General features: G+C 41.3%; 1 protein-coding gene across 5 annotated transcripts in view; it reads right to left on the bottom strand.

Annotated features, from left to right (window-relative positions):
- Positions 1 to 17618, bottom strand: part of ANO5 (anoctamin 5) — a 50425-nt gene extending 32807 nt beyond the window's left edge. For 2 of the 5 annotated variants that reach the window (XM_042837294.1, XM_042837296.1), the window contains exons 1-4: positions 17506 to 17618; positions 8604 to 8648; positions 6120 to 6190; positions 1317 to 1364 (exon numbers count right to left, since the gene is read on the bottom strand). In XM_042837294.1, the coding sequence (XP_042693228.1) occupies positions 1317 to 1364; positions 6120 to 6190; positions 8604 to 8648; positions 17506 to 17566 (225 nt within the window). In that variant the 5' untranslated portion in view covers positions 17567 to 17618. The remainder of the gene's footprint in view (positions 1 to 1316; positions 1365 to 6119; positions 6191 to 8603; positions 8649 to 17505) is intronic. The other 3 variants (XM_042837297.1, XM_042837295.1, XM_042837298.1) reach the window with 3 other exon arrangements.
- Positions 17619 to 23440: the final 5822 nt, after the last annotated feature.

Raw genomic sequence — 23440 nt, 5'->3', positions numbered from 1 at the left:
TAAAAATGAACCATGGTGCAAAAAAACCTCCACATGTGAAAGAGCAAGAAAAACCCAACAGCTTAAAAACAGAATGAACACTATCACTGCAAATTTGAGAACAATGTGTGAATACTTCCCTCTCCATGGAACAAAACATCTTGACAGCTACAGGTAACGCTCAGACTGGAGTTCTGCTGAGCCAAATGTAACCATTCAATGAAATGTAATTTTGAAAAGCAAAAAGCTCCTGTAAACGCATTTACACAACAATTGCAAATACACAGAGCAAGGAAAAGGAAAAAGCAAACTCCTCCATAGTTAATGCACACTAAACAAAGCCACTGTCACATCTGTTACTGAGGTTCACTTCAATATTCTTCCTTTGAGCAACCCAGGTAACTGAAGCACTTACCCACTTCCAAAGAGTGCATTTACAACTCTCTGCAGCCCCATTTCCAGTTATGCTTCACGCAAAGTACAAAGTTGCATCAGAAAACCTTTGCCATCATAAGAAACAAAGAGAAGCCCCACATCCTTTTTTATTGTTTTTATTTTTATTTCTGCATCTTTCTAACATTTGTGTTCAATTCCAAACACACGAAAGCTTGAAAACATGCATTTCAGAGCAGTTTAGGACACTCAGGATGTTCACGTTACAAGTTGAATGTGCAGAAAAAAGCCCTCTCTGGATGAAAGAAACTATTGAGCAGGAACAGAACCAAGAAAACTAAAAAGTATGCTAACAGAGCATATATGTTAATGGAAGACACCAGAGCCCCATGTAAGCAAGCAACTTGAATACACTTCAGCATGTACTTCTCCACTTATGTTAAACAAGTTTTCTTATTTTTCTTCCCCCTCTGTAAAATAACAGAGATTGTTTTCTAACGTATTTGGTAATTACAACCAACGTGTAGTATTTAAAACGTGTTAAAGTATCATGCTGACTCAGAATCCTGCATGTTATGATAAAAAGGGATCCCAAGTTAATCACACCATAGTCAGAATGCCCTATATCCCATCAACCCAAAAGAATAACAAAAAAGCAAACTTTCCAGTTTTCTTCACCAACAGTTCTCAATTTTGACATTTTATTCACCATTTGAACCCTTTCAATTACCTTGAATTCATCAATTAAGCCATCACATGATGCGGTCATGAGGCCAACAGACTCAAAAGCCACATCCATTTTAACAGTCTAAGAAAGCAATTTGTTTGGAAGGATGGCTGCCTCGAAACTGGAAAATTTTTTAGTGAGGGACTTTTTGGCATATGGTAACAGAAGACGTCACACGAATTCATGCAAGGAAGCATGAATGTTGCTTACTGCTTACCACTTGATGATCGGGGATGAGTAAAGTAGTCTCAGTGCTGTTTAGACCCTGCCAGGGGCATCACGGGAAAAACATAACATTGTTAGCAATGATGCAAATGACGCTTCAAAAAGAAATAAACTCTTTGAGGAGAAACAGTGTAGCTTCTGGTTTAAATCACTAGAACGTTATTCTGAGTGATGGTTGGATTTTCAGTTCAACAGTCAAAGTTTGAGCAGAGCTCTACTTCTCCAGGTAACTGGGTCCCCAGCCTACAGAATTACAAGTTCACTGACTTTTTCATTTTTATTTGCATCTAAAACTTTACTTGAGAGAAAACACACAGGTCTGCTCATATAATTTTGTGAAACAAACACTGCTTTTGATCCTACTTATGTTGAACTAACGCAAACACGGCCTTTTCCATTCTTCATTAATGATACCATCCCTGAGCATTTGCTCATCTAAGCAATAACACCCTTTTCTGAATTCAGCCAAATAAACAGCAAGAAATTTTCCTTTTTGCAAAAAATCCACATGAGAAGCAATGCCAATACAATGGCTCTACTGTTCTTTATCTTAAGACAGTCTGAACAGGATTTACAAATCTAACTCTCGTGTTACTGTTGCTACTGGAAAAACGCAGCTGAACATGAGCCACAAGTATGTCCAGATAGTCAAGAAAGACAACAGCATCCTGGTGGAGACACCATTTCTGCAAGGTTTCAAGAAATATGGAGATGTGTCACTGAGGAACATGGTTATTGGGCATGGTGGGGATGGGTTAGACCAGGGGATCTTTGAGGTTTTGTTCTAATCTTAACGATCCTATGATTTGTGGAGCAATGCACACTGATACTTAATTGCAAAGTTTTCTCCAACTATGTTCTGCAAATATCAGCCATGTAAAGCACTGTACAAACTGGAAACCAGTGGAGGAACAGCCTTATCTGTCAGTGGTCTCCTGAGGGTACTGATCTGCCTATGTCCATGGCAGAAGCCATCCATCAGCTCTTCTTCCACTTCTCCTTCCTGCACTGCTTCTGCTCTCAGCTTCCCATCTCAGCTATGATAAGATGTCAACATGGGCCTTAGACATCCTTAAAGAGTCGCCCACACAGCTTTACTCAAAGATAGAGCTTGAATATACCTAGTGAAAGAGTATGCTGAGAAATGAGAGCATACAGCAGTCAAAGTCTAGCCCAAGACTTTGGTGAACTGCTTTCCTAATAATCTAGGGAACTTATTTCACTCTCAGTACAATCTGAAATTAATAAGTCATGGAAGCTGGATTTTCAAAGTTCCTGATAGTCAGCATACTATTTCTTGTCCATTCAAACTCCTGTAGAGAGACCACTTTTCCACTACGTGCTGAAGTCCATGTACTGCACAGCAGGGCTTTTCTCTTTATAGAGTATAATCTCCAGAACAAGAACTAAATAGTGCTTTCAGAAACACTCAAATAACCCCAACTCCTTCAAATAAAAGCCAAAAATCAAACACTTTGACAGTGGTGGTAGCAGTGTTCACCTGGTCTTTCATACTTCAAAATCTTCCTTCCTAAGTCTAATATATTCTCTTCTATACAGTATTCCTCCATATATTCTTCTTACAGATTTACATAAACTACAAGTGGGTTTGTGTTTTCATCTCCCACCAAACATGCTATCAAATGGAATGAACTCATGGTATTTTTTTCTTCTCTCACTGCACAAGCATTAAGCAGAGGGAAAACAGATTTTCAGTTTTTATTTCATTCATCTTCCCATTTGCCTGAAGTCTTTAAGATTCATTTATGTACTTCTTGGAACAGGAACTCTATAAAGACTAATTTAGTAGATACTGCTTCAAGACTGAATTAGGACAGTTGTCTATCCTTATGGGAGTGGCTGTCTATGAATTGATTTCACAAAGACTTAATTGGAAACAGATCCCTTTGCAGCACCTATCTGAAAACATTCCTACCATGTCCCTTTTTTCTCTTTTCCAGCCTGCTATTTGCTGAAAAGACCTCCTTGCCTCCCTGCATGACAAAGCATCTAGAAATGATTCATGCTGTAAAGCTTCTAATATCCAGGCCTGCTGAATCCTAATTGTCCCTTGTTTCTTTTGGCCCTGAGAGTTAAGTAAATAAATAAGGAGACTAATAAGCAGATGAAGAAAAAAAAAAAAAAATAAAGTAGTAACAGATTAGAGCACAAATGCAAAATCATACAGGAAGGACCACAAGCATTGCTGACTGCAGATTTCATTGCTTTTTGAGTTCTGGACTTCATCCGACTTCTGCATAAATGCTGACAGGCTTCACCACAGACTGCTTTTCACCTTCTTTTTTATTTTACTTCCACTGTCCCTTGTATACAAATCATTTTACTGTACAAATTGCAAAAGTCAGGAACATGCCACTATATTAGGGCTAATGTTTTCTCTTTAGAATCTAGATGTTAACTTCTCCCAATCCTCCCTGCTTCTAAATTAGTCAGAAGACCTTAGTTTTACTACTGCCAAGTAGAAGTATGACATTATCCTAAGTTATGGGTTTTTTTTGGAGGGGCAGAGAAAAAACACAATCCAAGCATGCTGTAATTGTGACCTGATGGAAATTCAGGTAACTCTCTTCCACTACTGAAGTTACTGAAGTTAAATGGCTTTGAGACTTCAGGTGTTCATATGAAGTGCACCCAAGTTGCAGGAACATAAATTTAAGCACCTGGTTAAGCAAGAAGACATTTACCCACCTATCACCAAATCTGTAAAACAGAAAAGCAAACTGGCTGCCAAAACAACAGAACACACTGACCTGAGTTCAAACAGGTCTTTGCAAAAAGAGGAGAGACAGTGGGTTTTCTCACATGCCTACTCAACTGCTAGGAATGCATTAAGGATGACAAAGGCAAGCTAGCAAAGAACTGAGGGAAAGTAAAGTCTTTCAGTTTATAAAGAAGAAACTGAAGTTGTGAAGACATATCAAGATAAAGGATTAGCATTATATGAAAAAAATGAAGGCTATGTTACTGTTGGAATCGATTCATGGAAACACTTCACTTGGATGTAAAGGACATTAATCATTACAAACTAAGGCTGTCATGGCTGATTACAGTGCTGGGCAAGATGATTAGGAACAACTGTATAAATTTATACCAAGTTTGTGTATAGAAAGCAAAAATCTGATAAATGACTGTGTGAAAGGATACATGGTAGGGTGATGTAAAGCAGAGAGAAGTATCAATTTAAATGTAACAAGTGTCAGATGGACAGCTGACCTGAAGAAACAACCAAATTATTCTGTCTCCTCTTAGAGAGAAAGTCATTAAGTCAACCACAGACATGTTAGTATGACATTTCTTTGTGATACTTCAGAACAAATTAAGAAAAATTACTACATAAGGAACATATATAAGTAGAAAATGAGAAAATACAGCATGAATTGACCACGGAGAGCATCTGGGATGTGTTTGTTGCAAGCAGACTGCCTCCCAGACAAGAAAATGCTGAAGATGAAAGCCTCCTTTTCTATAAGATTTGAACACGTTAAAAAAAGTTCAAATCCCATGTCCCCAAACATTAAATATGTCACATATCCTTTCTCCCACGTCTCCTGCCCTTTCCCACATGAAACAGAATTCTTTCAAGTCTTGGTGAAATGGGCAATCTTCATGTAAACACAGGCATTCAAAAGGAACTCAGAAACAGCTTCAGACTCTGCTGCCTATCACGGTGCAATGATTCATACAGTAATTTGAGCTCACGCCTGCTTGGGTTCAGTACAGTATTTGCTATGTCTGTTCAACAAAATGTTTCCTGGAGAAGAAGATCACTGTGGGACTGATACAATAGAAGGGGAGGAAGCAGACTGAACACAATAACAGATGAAATATGGTAGATTAATAAAAAAAAAACGTGGGTGATATGATGCACGTGCTAGCAAAACAAAGATCTGTGTAATCTAAGAAGGATGAGGTGTCCTGCCTTAACAAAATCAACTTTAAATTCACCTTCAAAGGCAGATGAGGAAAGGTACTCTAAAAACATAACAAAACTACACTTTGCCAGCACTCAGTTCCATGGTATCCTTTCTGATGAGGGCTCATAGGCAACTTAAGACTATACTTCAGCAAAGCAGCTATTGCTATTGTTATCTAAAACTCTTCCTATCCTCCTCTAAACACACAACAACAATTAAGAAATTAGACAACAGAAATTAAAACATCCATTTCAGAAAATATTTCAAAATCCTTTTTAATTTCTTTCTTAACTGAATAGTATCCATGTGCCCCCATTTATTTATTGTGTACTCTGTATTAGGAAATGAGGCACTGAGACAAATGAGTAAACGGTGACACATTTCAGTTTGCACATCTTGCAAGGGAGAGGTGTTCTTATAACTCGCCTTCTTTTGGCTTTCTCAAAAAGAGCTATACTGTTAAAAATACCTGCAGCACAAGAATGGAAGAGAACCTTGATTATCTAGTATCAAACTAAGTACTGGCTTTGTGGAGGAGCACAATGTTTTCCGTACTAACAAAACACCGAAGCAACCATGTGATTTTTCTTTGAAGACTGATACCAAAAATGCTGTAAAGCCCCAAATTGTTTTCCACTAATGTTAAAGCTTTGTGTTGTGAAGTTCCTCAGTGAGTAGCAGCATTACTTTCACAGTTTTGCTCCTTCAAAACATTATAGGAAGAAAACACATTTACATGGATAAAGATACACATATGAGAATCTAGTAGCAGTGTTCTTAATCAAAATTAATTTTCTTTTTCATGGCACTGTTTCTCTCTCATTCTACCAGCAGTACATTAATCCTGTACTATACCTTACCTCAGAGCCACTTGGGACCTCAGATCCTGCAGTTGAAATGGTTTCACATAAAGGTCCATTGCTTTCTTCCCCTAAAGAACATCGAAAGGGAGATTTGTATGAGTACAGGCCTTTAAAAATATCCTTTTTTTGAAAGTGAAGTAAAACCAGAAGGCATGGAACTATGAGCAAGCAAAAGCAACATCTAGAAAAATATCGAGCTACGTGAATGGTTCTTTGAAGGGAGAAAACACCATGAGACATCACATTCAGCATGTATTAACTTGCAGTCACATAAACATTCCTAACAGTGACAAACCAAACCCATCAGCATCTTGTGTTTGAGAAGATAAAATTATTCCTTGCCTCAAATGTCCTACAGGTTACCACCTAATGAGAGTCCAACAGCCAGACCTTTGCTGCTTTGGTAATCAAAGTTCAATTATCCTAGTTGTTGTGTGGTAACTATTAAATTATTTTTCTGTTGCTAAGGGATTGATGGCATTGAACGTCACAATTACAGATGTCCACATAATGGAGACAGGATAGCAGAATCAAGAATATTATCTTAAGTTGACTTTCCCACAGATACAGTTGGTCTGCCAAGTAGATACCTCTTAAATATTAACATAATGAAGGAAGTTACATTGAATACCTTTAAATCACTGTAAGAGGTTGGCTGGATCTGTGGATCTGAACCTGCTGTCAGCAGTTTCCTCTGGAGTGCAATCCTGAGGCCCTTAAGCTGGGCTCATGCTCTAAGAAGATTTTGCAAACAACTCTGTCCCTGCTTATCAGACTGACAGACCAGCATCCTAGATCAGGTATCTAAATAACTCCACCACCATAAATGGAAAAGGATAAATGCCTTTGTATATAGCTCGTCACAGCCCAGAGCAGGAATCCAACAAAGCTGCCTCTTCATTGCAGCAGGGGAATTATCATGCTCCTCCCTGTCAGACAGCAAGGAAGCATCAGTGGCATAGCTCATGCAGGACAGAATATCTGGTGCACTTTCTAACAACTACAGCTAGTTTAACTCCTACCAACAACATAAACCTACCTTTTTTTTTTTTTTTTTTTTTTTTTCAATACGAGCCTGAAAGACTTATACGTATAATTTTTTATATGTGCTCCTATAGAAAAGTTTGTTGTACATGCTGATGTGCAGGAACATAAGGAACAACTTCTCAGAAAGAGGGGTGATGCAGTGGCACAGCTGCCGAGGGAGGTGGGGGAGTCACCATCCCTGGGGTGTTCCAGAGCCATGGAGGTGTGGATGTGGTCAGTGGGCATGGTGGGGATGGGCTGGGATTGGATTTGGGGATCTTACTGCTCTTTTCCAACCTTAATAATTCTATGATTCTCTCATATAGGAATCAAGACCAGTGTCAAGTCATTTATAAAAAGTTTGTGTGGAAGTAACTAATTTAGGTTCACTTTTCCCACCCAATTACATCATAAATGCTATACTTTAAGACAGAACACCAACAACAGAAAGCATTTAATACAACAGCTTCAGAACAGAACAGAACCCATGTCACCTTCCAACAACACAAACATTCAAACAAGAGAAACATGTGGCACAAAATGGGAAAAACAAACATAATAAGAATCTCGAAGTCTTTACTCAGAAAAGCAGCAACCATCAAAATATTCAGAATAATTTCCTTGAGACACTGTTTCTGCAAGAATATTCCTGTAGAGAGAGGCTCTACCTTACAGGGCTGGCTCTAAGAACAAGCCAACCAGGCAGCTGCCTAGGACAGCCAAAAAGAAAGGGAGCATCACCATCACTCCACTGCCTGCATTGCCCATTGCACTGGGAAGCAGTTGGCTACTGCAACTTTGGTTGAAGGTATCAAGCCCAGGAGCTGAAAGCCCCAACATCACACAGCTCCCCACTGCAGAAGCAGCCAGGCACCTCGGCCCTGGAGCAGTGACGTTCCATTTACCTTTACTGCTGACTTGAACCAACTCCATAACCTACAACAGCCTAGTTGGTGGTCTTCTCTGGATTATGAGTTCTGTCATCGGGAAAATTTAACCTCAGAAACAAGTGTGATTAAGAGTTTTACCATTAACTGCTTTTTGTTGTTATTAGCTCAGCTAATAACTTACACAAATTGTGTGAGAAGAAATCCTCTTGGTCTTTCTAATCCAGGGAAATAAAACTGAATTAAGGCTGGTGCAGTGTAAAAAAAGCAAAAAGAGAATGCAGAACCTAAGGTAGCTGAGATATACAACATTATTAAATGTTCACTCCTTGACAAACATATAAGCAGGTTCCTAGGCAGCAAGACAAGAAAACGTATATCTAAGTGTAAAGAAGCCACAACCCAGAACTGCAACAGGTACCATGAATGGAGATGCTTGGTCAGTTCTTAACCAAGAGGCTTTCAGAATTAAAAACAACAGTAATAAGTAAAAGAGTAAAATTTAAGAGAGTAACAATAGAGGACATGCACAGAAGGGAGGAAGGCGTAATGCTGCTTAGTGTGATACCTTCTGACCGCGACAGCTTGAACTTGGTGAGAACTGCAACGTCATCTTTAAAAGGAAAAAATGCTTCAGTTAAAAGTCTCAAGTCAAATCCACTTCTAACATGAACACATTTAATATGCCTCCTCTGTTCTTCACAATAAGCCTCAATAACTGAACAGATGAGCCTGCAGTAGGAACAACAGATTAGACAGAGGACAGAGAGCAGGCTTCTCCTGAACCTCAGCACTCGACTTTCAGTCCAGGCCCTTCATTCAGCAATATAAGCTGAGCTTTTGCTTTCCCATGCCAGCAACAGGGAGGATAAGAATAGTTTCCACTAGACAAGAATACATCTTGAAAACACGTCAAGAAATTGCATTCTTATATCCTAACATGGAATGCAGTGATACACTGATGAAACCATCATCTGTAATGAACGGCTTTGTTCTTCAACACAACTTGTTCTGCTGTACGTAACAAGATGTGAAACCATTCATACACCTAAAAGAATGCTCTCCAACAGCCTTACAATTCCATGCACAGCAATTTCTAATGCCTTAAACATGTATGTCCCAGGAGCTGTGCATTAGTGGAAATGAGCGAGTGTCCTATGACCTGTAATTTCGATTTCCACTATCATTAGCATACACTGTCCTAAACTGTACCCAACTGAAGGGCAATCTACTTATAAACTTTCAATGTATCATCCTGAAGAATTACAGTTCACTTCTATTTCAATTACAGACCTAGATGAACAACAGTAATCCAAAACAGTTCACAGAAATTAGCACTCAGGACTGAAGACTGCAGAATACAAACGTGACTGATACAGCTTGTCAGAATTTATGTAGCTTACTCCACAAATAAGCAGTACTTCTACTAAGTCAGTCTTCTTATTTCCACAGCAAGCATGAAGAATTTCTTCTTGTGCACTGAACTGGTGAGTCATTCTACAATAGTCTAAATTTGCTTACAGTGCCCGACTTCATTTTTCCTATATAAATAAAGAAATGAAAGCAACGCAATTCCACATTTGAACCTATTTGGTTAAATAGTGTTTTAATAGGATGAGCAAGTTGTCCTTCAAAAAATTGTCTATGCATTCCACTTTGAAGGACCAAAAACCCTTTATGGCATAGGCACTACCAAGATTACAGTTTCTTAAAGGCACTACAGTAGCTGCAGTTTACAGAAGGAAGCAATACATAGATATGCCTGAAGTCACACATTTAAAATGAGATAAATGGATGGAATGCCACATGGATGACTGACCTACCCTTCATGCTACAGTATGACGGGCAGTGGAAAAAGTCTCTTATTTTATAAAATCTGTATTAGCAGTATAGTTAAGAGTTAAAATAACATGCAAGAAAACAAACAGTGCAAAATAAATTGCTTATTTTGAGATGTTAATCTATAAAAATATCTTAATATGAGTCAATTTCTTCAGTGTTGTCACAAAAAAGTAATGGTGCTGTTGGAGATCAAGGCCTCCTGTAGCCGCCTGATAGATGGGACAAGTCAAACAGCAGAGCTCAGCAGCGCCCAAGGACAAACACCAAAATGGAGCTGGATGGTTCCAAGGTGAAGCAGAACCCAGACTTAAGACACTGCAATAGCAACTTTCTTACTCAGCAGAAACTAGCAGGTAAAATGGACTTTGAGACCCATTACACCATTCTGCAAACCTCTGACAGTTCACAACTATGCATGTTCCTAGAGTGGAGTCTAGATGCTCTAGGTGAACTAAAAACTTAAACGAGGTAGCTACTTTGTGCTACGAACACAATTCCTAATATTCACCCTTACCAAGGAGTCAAAGAAAATTTTATTCCTGGATGTCTTAAAGAGACCATATCAGTAAACTCCTCCATTATTCAGCAACCTGTCATTCTGAGGGGAAGAGAAGAATCAATACAAGAACATGAATACTTACTGCTAAATCAATGCATGATTTACGGCATTGCGTCCTGCGCTCCCAAAAGATCAGCATGGGATTGCTGCTGAACTTGTCAGCTGGGACCTACTCTGACCAATTTCTACTCATAGGGAGCCTGATTCAGCAATGAGTCACTAACAAAAATGCAAACTGAATAAATACTGCTCCAGAATAAGGTCACTCATCCCACACAATTACTATTTTATACTCACATAAGCTTGACTTGCAATAAAGCTGCACCCCTGTTCCCTGGGATCCCCTGGGACTAGGATCCCAGCCTGACTAGACTCCCAAACTGGTGACAGCATTGCCTAGGGGAACTGGGACCTACCTAGAGTGCTAGCTCACCAGCAAGTTCAATAAGCGTTATTACTTCATCTCGTATCAGCAACAGTAACAGCTGCACTCCTGAACCAAAGATTCCATCTCAAGGTCATGCTTGAAGTGGTCTATACACAGAGCTGCTCCTGAAAATTTGAAGCTATTCCTAAACAGTGAAAACATTAATTTTCTTATAGATCCAAGATAATGTACTAGGAACATAGGAAAAGAACTTTATGATTTCCTTAAAAAAAAAAAAAAAAAAAAAACAAGCAACAACAACAAACCACCTTCAATTATTACCTACTTCATGGCCATCATGTGTTTAATTATTAAATAGGCAATTCCACAGAACAGGTGTTTATCAACACATCGGTAGTAAAAGAAAAAAAAAGAAACAGTATTTTAAAATCTAACTAACAAAATCTGGTAATTTGGATGAAATACAGTCCGTAGTTCTAACCTCTAATATAATAAATGGGTATTCTGAATTAGAACTCAAAGTTTACTCCTAGCTGCCTTCCTTTCATAAACCCACTGAACCTCCCATCTTGATTAGAAAGCACACAGCTCAATATGTTAGATTTATGTAAATCTGTTTTTAGCAAAAAACCACAACCTGAATGACGTTTCTATGTGGTTAAGGCAATAACTACCACCGCATTGTAAGCCCTGTCTAAGTCACTGCATCAAATGTGCTGTGAGTGCGGAATGTGGCATTTATACCTTCCAGGTACCATCATTATGCAGAATGGCACGCCAACCAATTGACAGGTTCAAACGCAATTAAAAAAGGAGAAAGCCCAGACCAAAAGTAGTTGGACAAAGTGAGGTATTTTTACATGTGTAAGATTTAGGACCTAGATGGCAAATAAGACTCAGAAGAGCAGGGTGGTAGAACAGCAGCCTGCATTAGACCTGGCAGCTTGTGAAGGACTATGGCAGTGTTTGTTTGCATTCAGACTATTTATACGCCAAAGGCCATTTTTCATCAGCGCTGACTGCAGAAGCAGACAAGCAGCTCAAGCAATGGCTGTGCACATATATGGAAATGCCAGGTGCACGCTGACCGCACTCCAGAACAGAGGAAGAACGGACAACTGCGCTATCGCTTTTCATCACAGCTCAAGGGAATTACAAGCACTTAAAAAAGTGTTAAGTACAGGCTTGCCTTCCTAGAGACCCATTTAAAATCTCATATCATTATTCATTCATGGATTGCATTGAAACGTGATATGGAATCTCTGACTTCTTTCAGCCACTGCAGCAGTTCTCATAAGCAGTGGGGGGTCCGCGGGTACCATTCATTCTGGGGACACACAGTACATCCTAGCATTAGGATGAAATTAGGATGATTCTAGCATTAGGATGAAATGCTGAAATCTCCTTCAGAAGCTGTATGAGAAAAGCAACACAAACAGTGAGCTACAGATGGGGCAATAGTGGAGAAAAACAGAATGGGGAGAGGAACAGCAAGAACTACAAGGAACATATTTGACTCGTACCTTTACTAACAAAGTGAAAAGCACTGTGAACAACTACATCATCCACTTTCTGTCCACTCCCATATTCCTCAGCTGCTTGCCACACTTAATTTCAGATGGACATTGAATTTCACCTGCAATTCTTGGTTCTTCCTGTCCCCATGCTCTGCTTCAGCACCCTTTTTGTCATACTTCCAATGACACATGCCACTGAGAATTTTGCTTCACTTTCTCTTACTAAATAACATAGAAACATATTGGCGTATGAGTTTGCAACACAATGCTTTCTATTCAAGTCACTCAAACGACATAGAGTAAGCATGGAAATCATATAGAAGACCCACAGAAACGTCCCCTACCAGTCAAGAAAATAAGTAGGGTGGTAGACCACAGCTCCCATCACTTATAGTTTCTGATGCAGACACCAGCTGATTAGCAGGCCCAAAATAGCACAGACATCCAACTTTTTGGTGGTCTGTGAAATACATCTGCTTGTCATTACTTGTCAGTGTGGTATATTTCCAGTCCATTGTAAATGGGCAAGAAGAAGCCCTCCAATTTCCTACCTGATAGTTAAGAAAACCCCTTTGAATAACAAACCACAGCGCCTTTTCTAATTTTGGAGTACTGCAGAAAATTAAAGACCAGCCATCTACACCACAAGCCTTACCCACAATGCTTGCTGGCGTTCTGCTGTCTTGCCAAAGGCCTCCGATTTCACATTTACCCTTGGGAGCCTGCTAAGGGAGACATGGCATCACAGGAGATTTCCAGTCATAAAACAGCACCTTACCCTAAGATACTCTCCATAGATGCTCATCTATTCTTATTTTTTTTCCACCATGTACAGATCTGTATCACACTACTGTATTTCAATTTCCTCTCCTCCCTCACCAAAGAGAACTGAAATCCCATCACCCAATAAGCTACAAGATTTCTTGAGAACACCAGATGACAACTGTGCAAATAGGATCTAAGGAAATTTCTTTCCTCATTCCTCACACGTCAGTTCCAACTAAAATAAAACTCTCCGGTAGCATAAACTACTGACAAAGCAGGGGCTAAAGAGAGACAGTCTGAAAGCAGCCCTACAGTGTTCCACTTCTATCCCAATGCAGTGTGATAAGTGATCCAAGTTCACCCTTGGATGTATTCTGAATGCATATAAATAGATTCAGAAATCCTTCACTGGATTACCACAGTATTGAATTGACTTTGGTAAGAAGTTAAGCTATTTTCTCAGCTCCTCATGAGTAGCACACTTGAGTACTGATGTTTATGTCGTATCCCTCACCCTGCTCAGATGGGTAAATTAAGAATTGCCTTATCTTACATGAAGAAAGGTAATTACTACTTAGAACACACCACCACAGTTGCACAGGGCACACATCTCCACACTGATTCACACAGCCTGCCTTACCTTAGGCCATCTCAGCAGCTGCAGCCAATTCAGCTACCAGCACACCTTCTCTTGGCATCCACCACGCTACAGCAACCAACACCAAACATCTAATAGCCCAAAGCTCTTGCAGGAGACTCATCAAGAAAATATGAACATGCCTACAGTATAATCCCAAGTGACCAAGTCCCAACCTAGAGTCAACCCCACCACTCCAAGAATTCATCTTCACAAACAACTCCTGATATTTTATTCAGCTTTCTGCATCTTTAGCTATCATCTCAAAATCTTTACCTAGCTGTATTATGATTGCAAGAGGCATTCCTATCAGGAGGGCACAAAGACCCTTCTCCCCCTTGAATCTCCACATGTGAAAAGCTATTCTGAAATACAGTGAAGGTGCTGCTAGATAGCAAAGTACATCCTGCCAATCACATGGCTATTCAGTTCAGCCCCACAATAACAAAAACAGTAGAAAAGTTCACTGCATCACCACCTTGCCACATAATATAAGAAAAACAATGCAACAGTTGCACACCAGATGATATTACCAATACTTTCTAAACTATACATTTATGGTAGGAGACTTCCTGTTCTCACCTGTAGACAATTCATTAACTAGACATTACATGTAAAGAAATATTTCTGACAAACTATCTGCCAGCAGTAACTTCAAAAGCGCATTCTCAGCAGAGTTATTGCATCTCGTCCCAGTTTTCCTTAGTGTTCTAGTAATTACCAATCATTTGTATGGAGAAGTTAAGGTGCCCTTCTAGTTTTTGATACTACTATAAAAAAAGTATTATTACTGTTCTTGATCAAACTACAAACAGCAAAAATCCACATTTTAGCTCAGCTTTCAGTTCTTAATAAGTGCTGGCTAGCGTCAGATAGACTGCTTGGAAAGCAAACTTAGCATTTTGTTTGTAAGTGAAGCTGCAACCCCTTTTTTTATTTACATAGAAGCTAAAAAGAATTCATCTGAGATGGGAGAAACAGGTCAGTTCTCTTGTACTTGACTGAATTCAACTGTATTTCCCAGCTCTCAGAAGTGTCCAGAACACCCCACATAACTGCCAGGGGACAAATAAGGCAGGTGAAAGCACACAGAGCTTCCTATGGAGCTGCTCCATTTTGCCAGCCACTGAGCTGCAGAAAATGTTTATCAACAGTCCAAAGGAAAATCTTTATTCTTTGATGCAGTCTCAGGATAAAATTAATATTTAAGCACTGCAGTGGACTGGGATTTAAGTTTTCAGTTTTTCATTCATAGCATCACAGCAAAATTATCTTACTGAGCACACCAACATAGAAGGCGGTACTTTGCAAATTGTTGGAATCTGTTTCACAAAGCAGATCTTCCTATTACAAACTGTAGTTTTCTGTTCAAAAAAAGCTTACCTGTTGGATGCCCAACACGTATTTAAACTGTGCCTGGCAGTGACATCTCTGTCAGTAAAGAAATCTCATGCAGGAATTATGTGTTGCTTGGTGAGGTTAATGGCATATTTTCTCACTTGCCCTTTCTATGCTGAACTATGTCTAAATGCATTGGAGCTTTATTTCAATACCTGGGAATACTCATTCAGAGAGTTTCTGTGTTAGTTAACCCTCCAGTTTTGTCCTGTGGGTGATAACCCCCTCGGAGTTTCTACAAATAGATAAAAAATTATTATTCCCTCAGTAATTAAAGACAGCTGTAGTTTTGAACACAGGCCTATATTTTCGTTTCATATTGGGAGTATGAATCAATTTCAATTAAGTTAGTAACATTCTCTTAAACATCAGCAGTACTTGGCCCTGAGCAGCGATGCATTCTTAGCAGCCAGCACAAGTGCTGTTCGGAAGTCACACTATCAACCTCTCCTGGCACGTTTCTGCCTTTCTCAGAGGAAAACAAGCAAGAAGACAAAGCACGTAGGCAAATATTTGAATGTGGAGCAGTCAGGTACCTTTTTTTTTTTGAAAGATGAGCCATGGCATCAGTCCAGTTCTTTACTACCAAAAGGGAATGTGAATAACCTCTTTCTTCCTTGCAGAGCAGAAGTTGGATTTGGGCTCCCCTTACGTGTTCCATGCTCTTTAAGCTGCATTCATCTGCATGGATCTACATCTCAAAACACAGTACAGATCCAATTGCCAGCTTCCAGAAGCTGTGGCATTCGTATCTTAAGAAGAAAATATAATGCCGAAAGGCAGCACAAAAGAAACATTCCTAACAACATACTGCATCTTCTTCCTTTGATACTTACATTGGAATTTTGCAAGTTCACTTCTTTTTTTTCCTTAATATTCAGGTAGATGATGCTCATCTTGAATGAAAAGCAAAACCACACACTTCAAAGTGGAAGTTGTTACCTCACACTGGTCTCATTCATCAGGAAGCGAAAGAACTTCCTCTGCAGTAGAAGGTTTGGCACATAAGCTCCAAACACAGAGTGCATGCTCAACTTTCTGCTGCTGGTAAGTAGCTTTTCACTACCATAACTTGTTCTTCAGCATTCAAGTTTAATTAAATGCAATTGCAAACCAGAATTAAATACACATACCATCGAGATATGAACGTGTCTTTAAGGCGAAAATGCAGCTTTTCCTTTTCCTTCGGCCTTTTTCCTATTTACCCTCACCCAGACACGACTGTGTGATGGCACATCTGACATCTATGCCTGGAAGCCTCTTTAGGTTTCCTTAAGAGTACAAAGCATACGTTCAGATCTTGGAGAGGCCTCAGTGGTAACAGATGCACATTGCTAACTTTTGCAGAGCACAGCTGGAAGGGCAGATTTTATCTGATTTTAATCCAGACTTTCTTTTTTTTTTAAATAACACATGAGCAAGCTTCTAAAAGTCCAGTCCCTTAGCCCATATTAAGTTCTTCATCTGTTTTAGAAAAGTGCTTGATTAAAAAGTGAATTGAATTGGTGCATGACTATGTACAGTTATGTGCCAGTAATGGTGGATGCTGCTATATCACACTCACCCACTGAAACCCCTCCCAACTCCTTAGGTTCAAGGTTTATGACTTAAAAAAAGCCCAACACATGACACTCCTGGGAAAACGGAGCACTGTGGAACTAAGTTCACATTCCTGACTTTCAGCATCACTCCCTGCCTGGTTACCACATATTGACTAAACACGTTTTGGTCTCCAACTCCTTCAGGAAAGCAGGCCGGTTCAGGAAAGCAGGCGAGCCCTGCTCCATGCTGGCAGTCAGCGGGTCGGGCCATGACTCAGGGCTCCCCGCAGGGCTTAGGAAGCAGGCTGTAGGGCCAGAGATGGCACACGGGGAGCTCCCCCTCGGCTGTCCCTGGGTAGCACCCACAGGCACTGCTTTCTCAAACAATTTTGTCGAGGGTTTTGGCAACCACACTGTTGCTGGAGGAGTTCAAAACAGGTTTTCCCAAAGAGAAGCGATGTCACGGAGCTTGCGAGGGAGAAACAGCTCCCAAGACCGAACCCCAACACGCGGGGCGATGGTTGTCCCGTGCCAGGAGGTCTTCGCTTCTGAGACCAGTGGCAAAGCACGGCTCCCATTGTATTTTCAGGAAGACCTTTCCGCGGCAGATATCATCTCACCCAACCCCCGCCCCGCGCCGGCAGGGAGCAGCCGACACCCGCATCATCGCATCCCTTCCGAATGCTTTCAGCCCACCCACCCCGACGGAGGAGCGGCGGTGGGGCTGCCACGCAAAGGCGAATCCCCACCTCCCTCGGTCCCCTCACGGTGCGGGCACCGAGATCAGCCCCAACCCCAGCCTCTAGGTGCGGCCCGCGCCTACCGTCGGCCGACAGGGCCATCTCGATCAGCGTCTCGTTCGCCTTCTTGCCCAGGCGGTTCATGGTGGCTGCCCCCACAGCCGCTCTCGCCCCGCTCCCAGCTCGCCCGCCTCCCGCAGCTCAGCGGGGTGAGTCAGGGGCGGCGATGCATGCGCAGTGCCGCGGGGCGGAGCGGGGAAAGCCGGGGCTCTCCCTGGGGAGCTCGCTTTGTACCGCCGCTTCCTCTCTCCCTTTTTCCCTCCCACGGCCGCTTTGGTAGCGGTGGGAGGCTGCTCCTCCCGCTGTGGCGGCCCGACGCGGGGCTGTGCTCAGGCGCGGACATTTTGGCTAGGGCGGTGCCCGGGCACTATTAGCACCGCTGTTTTTGATTTTTCTTTTTTCTTTTCCTTTTTTTTCCCCTTTCTTTCAGGAAAAAGACCCACGTGTTAAGAAACGTGGCTGTTCTGTAATCCATTTGTTCCCCCTTCCCCACCAGCACAACCAGCCAGCTTCCACCTGCATCCCTCAGGCTATCACCCCTAATTTCTCATCTCTTCAGTAATCAAGGGTACTTTCCAGCTCTCTTTTGGCTCAGTGCATTTATTTCACTTCAGGGCAGATCTTGAAGCCTTCCTTCAGATTAGCTTTTTGTACACTCAGATTTCTCTGGCTTAAGTAACAATGTTGTGCAACAAACCTGTTCAGAGCTGTGTTCCTTGAGCAACCAGCGCACAACAGCAGTTTCAGGGCAGGATTTCTTAATCACAAAGCTCAAGTTAGGCGGGTCGAGCCACCCGGTTACAGCAGCTGGCTGTGCTCCGCTCTCCATACGGCACTAGGCCTTTGTGGCATTGCTGAAGTGTATGACTGCAGTATATTTTTAGATGGGAGCAAGGCCTAAAAATACATCTGGTTGCTCTCCAACATCTGCGACGCTCAGTTTGGCTTTCGATCTCAAGATGGAGGGAAAGGAAGCCATCCAGAGAGACTTAGACAGTGGGCCCATGTGAACCTAATGAGGTTCAAAAAGGCCAAGTGCAAACTGTTGCACTTGGGTTGGGGCAATCCTAGGTGTTTATGCAGACTAGGCAAAGAACCCTTTGAGAACCGCCCTGAGGAGAAGGACTTGGGGGTCCGGGTGGACGAGAAGCTGGACATGAGCCAGCAGTGTGTGCATGCAGCCCCTGGGCTGCATTAGAAAAGGGGTGGCCAGCAGGGAGAGGGAGGTGATCGCCCCCTTCTGCTCAGCTCTTGTGAGGCCCCATCTGCAGTGCTGCATCCAGGCCTGGGGCCCCCAGTACAGGAAGGACGTGGAGCTCTGGGAGCGGGTCCAGAGGAGGGCACTGAGATGATCAGAGGGCTGGAGCAGCTCTCCTATGAGGAAAGGTTGAGGGAACTGGGCTTGTTTGGCTTGGAGAAAAGAAGGCTCCGGGGAGACCTCATTGCAGCCTTCCAGTACTTGAAGGAGGAGTTCAAACAGTAGGGGCAACAACTGTTTTCGAGGCTGGACATTGATAGAACAAGGGGGAATGGTTTTAAACTGAGACAGGGGAGGTTTAGTTTAGATATTAGAAGGAAGTTTTTCAGTGAGAGAGTGGGGACACACTGGAACAGCAGCCCAAGTAGGTTGCAGATGCCCCATCCCTGATGCATTCAAGGCCAGGCTGGATGTGGCTCTGGGCAGCCTGGTCTGGTGTTTGGCGACCCTACATATAGCATGGGGATTGAAACTAGATGATCATTGTGGTTCTTTTCAACCCAGGCCATTCTATGATTCTATGCAGGGTGTGGGGACAAAGCACACCACAGGACAGGAGTGTTTGGATAGCTCACAACAGCAAGTGACAATGTTCAACTCAAAGGCTGTATTTTCCAAGGCTTTAATTTTATTGGAGCTTTAAGTACCAGAGAAATGCTGTTATGCCCCATAGCAGATGAAATTAGAACTCTGTATTTAGCATGCAAGGCTGTCGGTGACCATCACTGGTTTGTGCCTGTTAATGACACGCTCCACCCAGCATGTGAAGCTGTTGGTATCCAAACCTGTGTGAGCGCTCCAGGGATGCTTTTCAGGTCTCTGTAATTGCACAAGTGCATGGTTTCTGGAACAACCAATTTTGTGTAAATTACACAGTGGCTCGTGTCAGGGACAGGCATCTGCTCTGTGAAAGACCTTGTGTCCGTGGCAGGCACTCGGGAGGTACATGCAATACCCAGCATTTAAGTTTCTTGTCTATTCTGAGCTTGAAGAGCAACTGTCTTACTTGTTTTCAGAGCATGCCTAAGTGATGCAGGATCATTCTTCCTTCCGAAGGCACAATGCTTTTCTCCCTCTGCTTGTGTTTCCACTAATGATCATAAAGCTATATATTTGCAATGAGTGAGGTCAAATTGTTCAGCTGACTGACCTTTTTTTTTCTTCTTCTGGCTTTTCAGTTCAATGACTCATTGCAAACAATAGGTACTGCCAAAATAAAGAAATGGGGAACCACACTATTCACGATGATTTTAGTCCTTTAATATCAATTGGGAAAAAAAATAAATATAGGAATGCCATTGTATTTCTGCACTTGGTGGTCTGGTGTTCAAATAGTGTTCCTAATACAGTGTATATATAAAACAAAAAATAAAAATTCCAGAAGACTATGTGTATTATTATTATTAGCAAGCATCAGCAGAAATCACTGGCAGTGATTACACTTGCAATGCTCAGCAGCAAAATGTAATCTTTAAGTGTCTATGCTAAATGAGAGCAGATAATTTGTAGCCCTTACGAAATCTTAAATTTAGCCCTTATAAAGGCTTTTTCAAATGCACGGAACTGGTGAAGGAGCCTTCGCATTTTCAAAACTTATACAAATGCAGAGAACTGTGGGCACTGGAGAGCCAGGTTTTAAGAGTATATCTGCTCCCAACATCTCAGAAAGGTACTCCATGACCTGCTCAGAAACACAGCTCACGCTCTGGAATCCTTGCTTTTGAAAGTCCTGTTAGAGGACTGACTCAATTTTAGACACCAAAGCATGTTAGAACACATGGCCTCAAGTCTTAAATCAGGTAGAAAATAGAGCTCTTGTGCATATCAGTTAGATGCTTTGAAAAATTTTGTTGTCTATTATCTACCTACTGGGAATGAATATAATACATACAGCTGTTGGTTTTACCACCTGGGAACCCAGAGGTTATTAAGGTAGCACATGCTTTCAGGATTCCATATGCTGCACATGGCAGCATCTCCACTGGAGTCACAGAGGGCATAGTAACTATGCTGCTGAAAATATGTGTATTGCTGATTGTACTGTTTCACTTAGGAAAGTTTTGCAGGTGTTTAAAGTTTTAGTAAGTTTTCACATCAGACTGAGCATAAATTTTGAAATAAAAAAGTGTGAGTTTAAAATAGATACAGTAGAAAAGGAAAGCATCTCCTTCCCAGTCTCTGTGACTACTGGAGGAAGCACCATGAACTCTTCTGTTAATGCACTCTCCTGTTACAGTTGGCACAGTAAAGAAAGGAATGTAATAGGCACTGGTCAGAGAAAAACCCCAAGGGAGCTTTTAGCTTTCTGAAGATTCACTCCAGCCTTCCTCAACTATCTCTGCTTTTTACTTAGTCTGTGTTTGACATCTGACTCTCTTCTTGTGCGGCTTTTAAGGGTGAACACAGCTGCACGAATGCCATGCACTCCAGGAGCCCAGGAAATGTGCTTACTGAAAGAACAGGCAGTTGAATTTGTACATGAGGACAGCATGGTTCTATTTGCATTCTGCCAGGCAGCCCAAAAAACATCAGGAAATGGCAATGATAAGAGGACGCTGTCAGTAGCTCTGGTGTGAGGTGGCAGAATGTTAGCAGTTCTCAAAGGAAGGAAGTTGTACATGGTATGCAAAAAGATGTAATTACTGCATTTTTTTCCTTTTCATTGCTTTTCAGTTTGTGAGCTGTATGTAGTAGGTGGTGCAGACACTTTTGCAGACTATGGTCTGCCTTTTTATTGGCCTGAGCTCCCTCAAATGTGCAACAGTAGAGCTAAGATTAATTCTGTTTTTTGCTCTACCCCAGGGCAAGGAAATGGCATGGGTGTGGTCCCAGCTAAGCCCAGCCACATCTCAGCTGGGTACCGACTGCTCCAGGAGGAGGAAAGTGTGAGACAGCACCAGCTCTGTGCCCTCTGTGTGACTGTCTAAGAAGGGTTTCAAAAGAGCTGCTGGAGATCAAGGTAATCTTAACAGCAATCTGTATTCCATTTCACAGGCAAGCACACATTTTAAATGTGTAATTATGCAGTTGCACTCTAATAATTAGATTCCTCAGTTTATAAATGACATCAAACTTCTTAAAATAATCCAAGGAAACCACAAGAAAGACCACAAAAAGAAAGCTATGTTGCAATTTAATGAGGAGTAGAGGGAACACATCTCCCTCGTGCTACTGGAGACATTATAAAGGTACCTTAATATCTAAAAACTCTACTCATTAACTACATCTGAGGCACAATTCTTCACTCTTGCCAATTCTCCATGAATACAATTCCAGTGATTTTGCTAAATTGCTCCTAAATAGCATAAATAGCATGAGCAAAGATCAGTATTTAATTCTTATGGGTTCTGCACTGACAGTTACTGTCACAAAAATAATAATAATAATAAAAATATATACATATATTGAATGCAGTAGGGATGAGGAGGCCTACTTCATCATTTCTGGCACTTAAATAATAGCATTAAGATAAGAAACTGCACCATTTTAATAAATACCAGCCTGCTTTCTCATCCATTTTCTCTCTTCCTGTTCTATAGTTTCTCAGAGTTTAGTGCCCTCCTGTGGTAGTAGTGATTTCTCCTGTGAAATTAGGTATGCTGACACTTCGTGTTTTGTTTTTTTTTTTAAATTTGTTTTGTACCCGTTGATTATGCCATGGCTGTAGATGGATAAAATGAAGTTGAATTATAGATACAGTTTTGTTTTGTTTTTTTTTTTTTTTTTTTAAACACAGAGGACTGTGGGTTGACTAAATAAGGCTACTGTGTGAAGGCTGAGCACTGGAGTGCTGCAAAGAGCTAAGTAGCTCTAGCAAAAACATTTGGAAATTCAGTTCACTTCAGCGTGCATTAATCAGTTTAAAAAGTAAAGCAGGATGGAATTATAAAGGTACAAGGAGAATGCTCCCTCTCTGATAAAAGGTAATGGGGAGCTGGCTTCCTCAGACATAGAAAAAGCTGAGGTACTCAATAAGTGCTTTGCCTCAGTCTTCACAGGTGGTCAGGCTTCCCACGTCTGCCAGGGCTATGGCTGTTTACAAGGATAGAGATAGGACAAGGGGGAATGGTTTCAAACTGAGACAGGGAGGTTTAGGTTGGATATTAGGAGGAAATTTGCCCCCTCAGAGAGCAGTGACACACTGGAACAGGTTGCCCAAGTAGGCTGTGGATGCCCCATCCCTGATGCATTGAAGGCAAGGCTGGATGTGGCTCTGGGCAGCCTGGTCTGCTGGTTGGTAACCCTGCACATAGCAGGGGGGTTGAAACTTGATGATCATTGTGGTCCTTTTCAACCCATGCCATTCTATGTCTATGATACAAGAGAACAAAACACTGCAGTTTTGTATGAGATAAAGTGTAGTCAAACTTTTAAACATGCCTTTTAATGACTTGTTCTTCTCCTGCATATGCATGCTTTTAGCTCTGCTTGCTTACATATTTTATTGTGAAGGTTTTTAAAATTGTACAAAGAGATGAGCAGCTTTGTAAATATTTCTGGGAAATGAGAAACTTAATATCTTGCCTTATTCAAGCATATTTAAAGCACAACTTATTTTGTGCAAGACATTCACAGCTACCAAGCTGGTGAGAATAATAGAAATAATGATACAAGCATCTGATCCTGTGGATTGTATTGAATTAACATGCTCTCTTGTTTATAAAATTCTCTCTGAAGAACAATCCTATTCAAAGCGTGAG

The sequence above is a fragment of the Centrocercus urophasianus genome, unplaced genomic scaffold, assembly GCF_019232065.1.
Source record: "Centrocercus urophasianus isolate 14NV4802_14NV808 unplaced genomic scaffold, USGS_Curo_1.0 seq_7, whole genome shotgun sequence".
Classification (NCBI taxonomy): domain Eukaryota; kingdom Metazoa; phylum Chordata; class Aves; order Galliformes; family Phasianidae; genus Centrocercus; species Centrocercus urophasianus.
The sequence above is the reverse complement of the archived record's forward strand: the minus strand, read 5'-3'. Positions and strand labels throughout refer to the sequence as shown.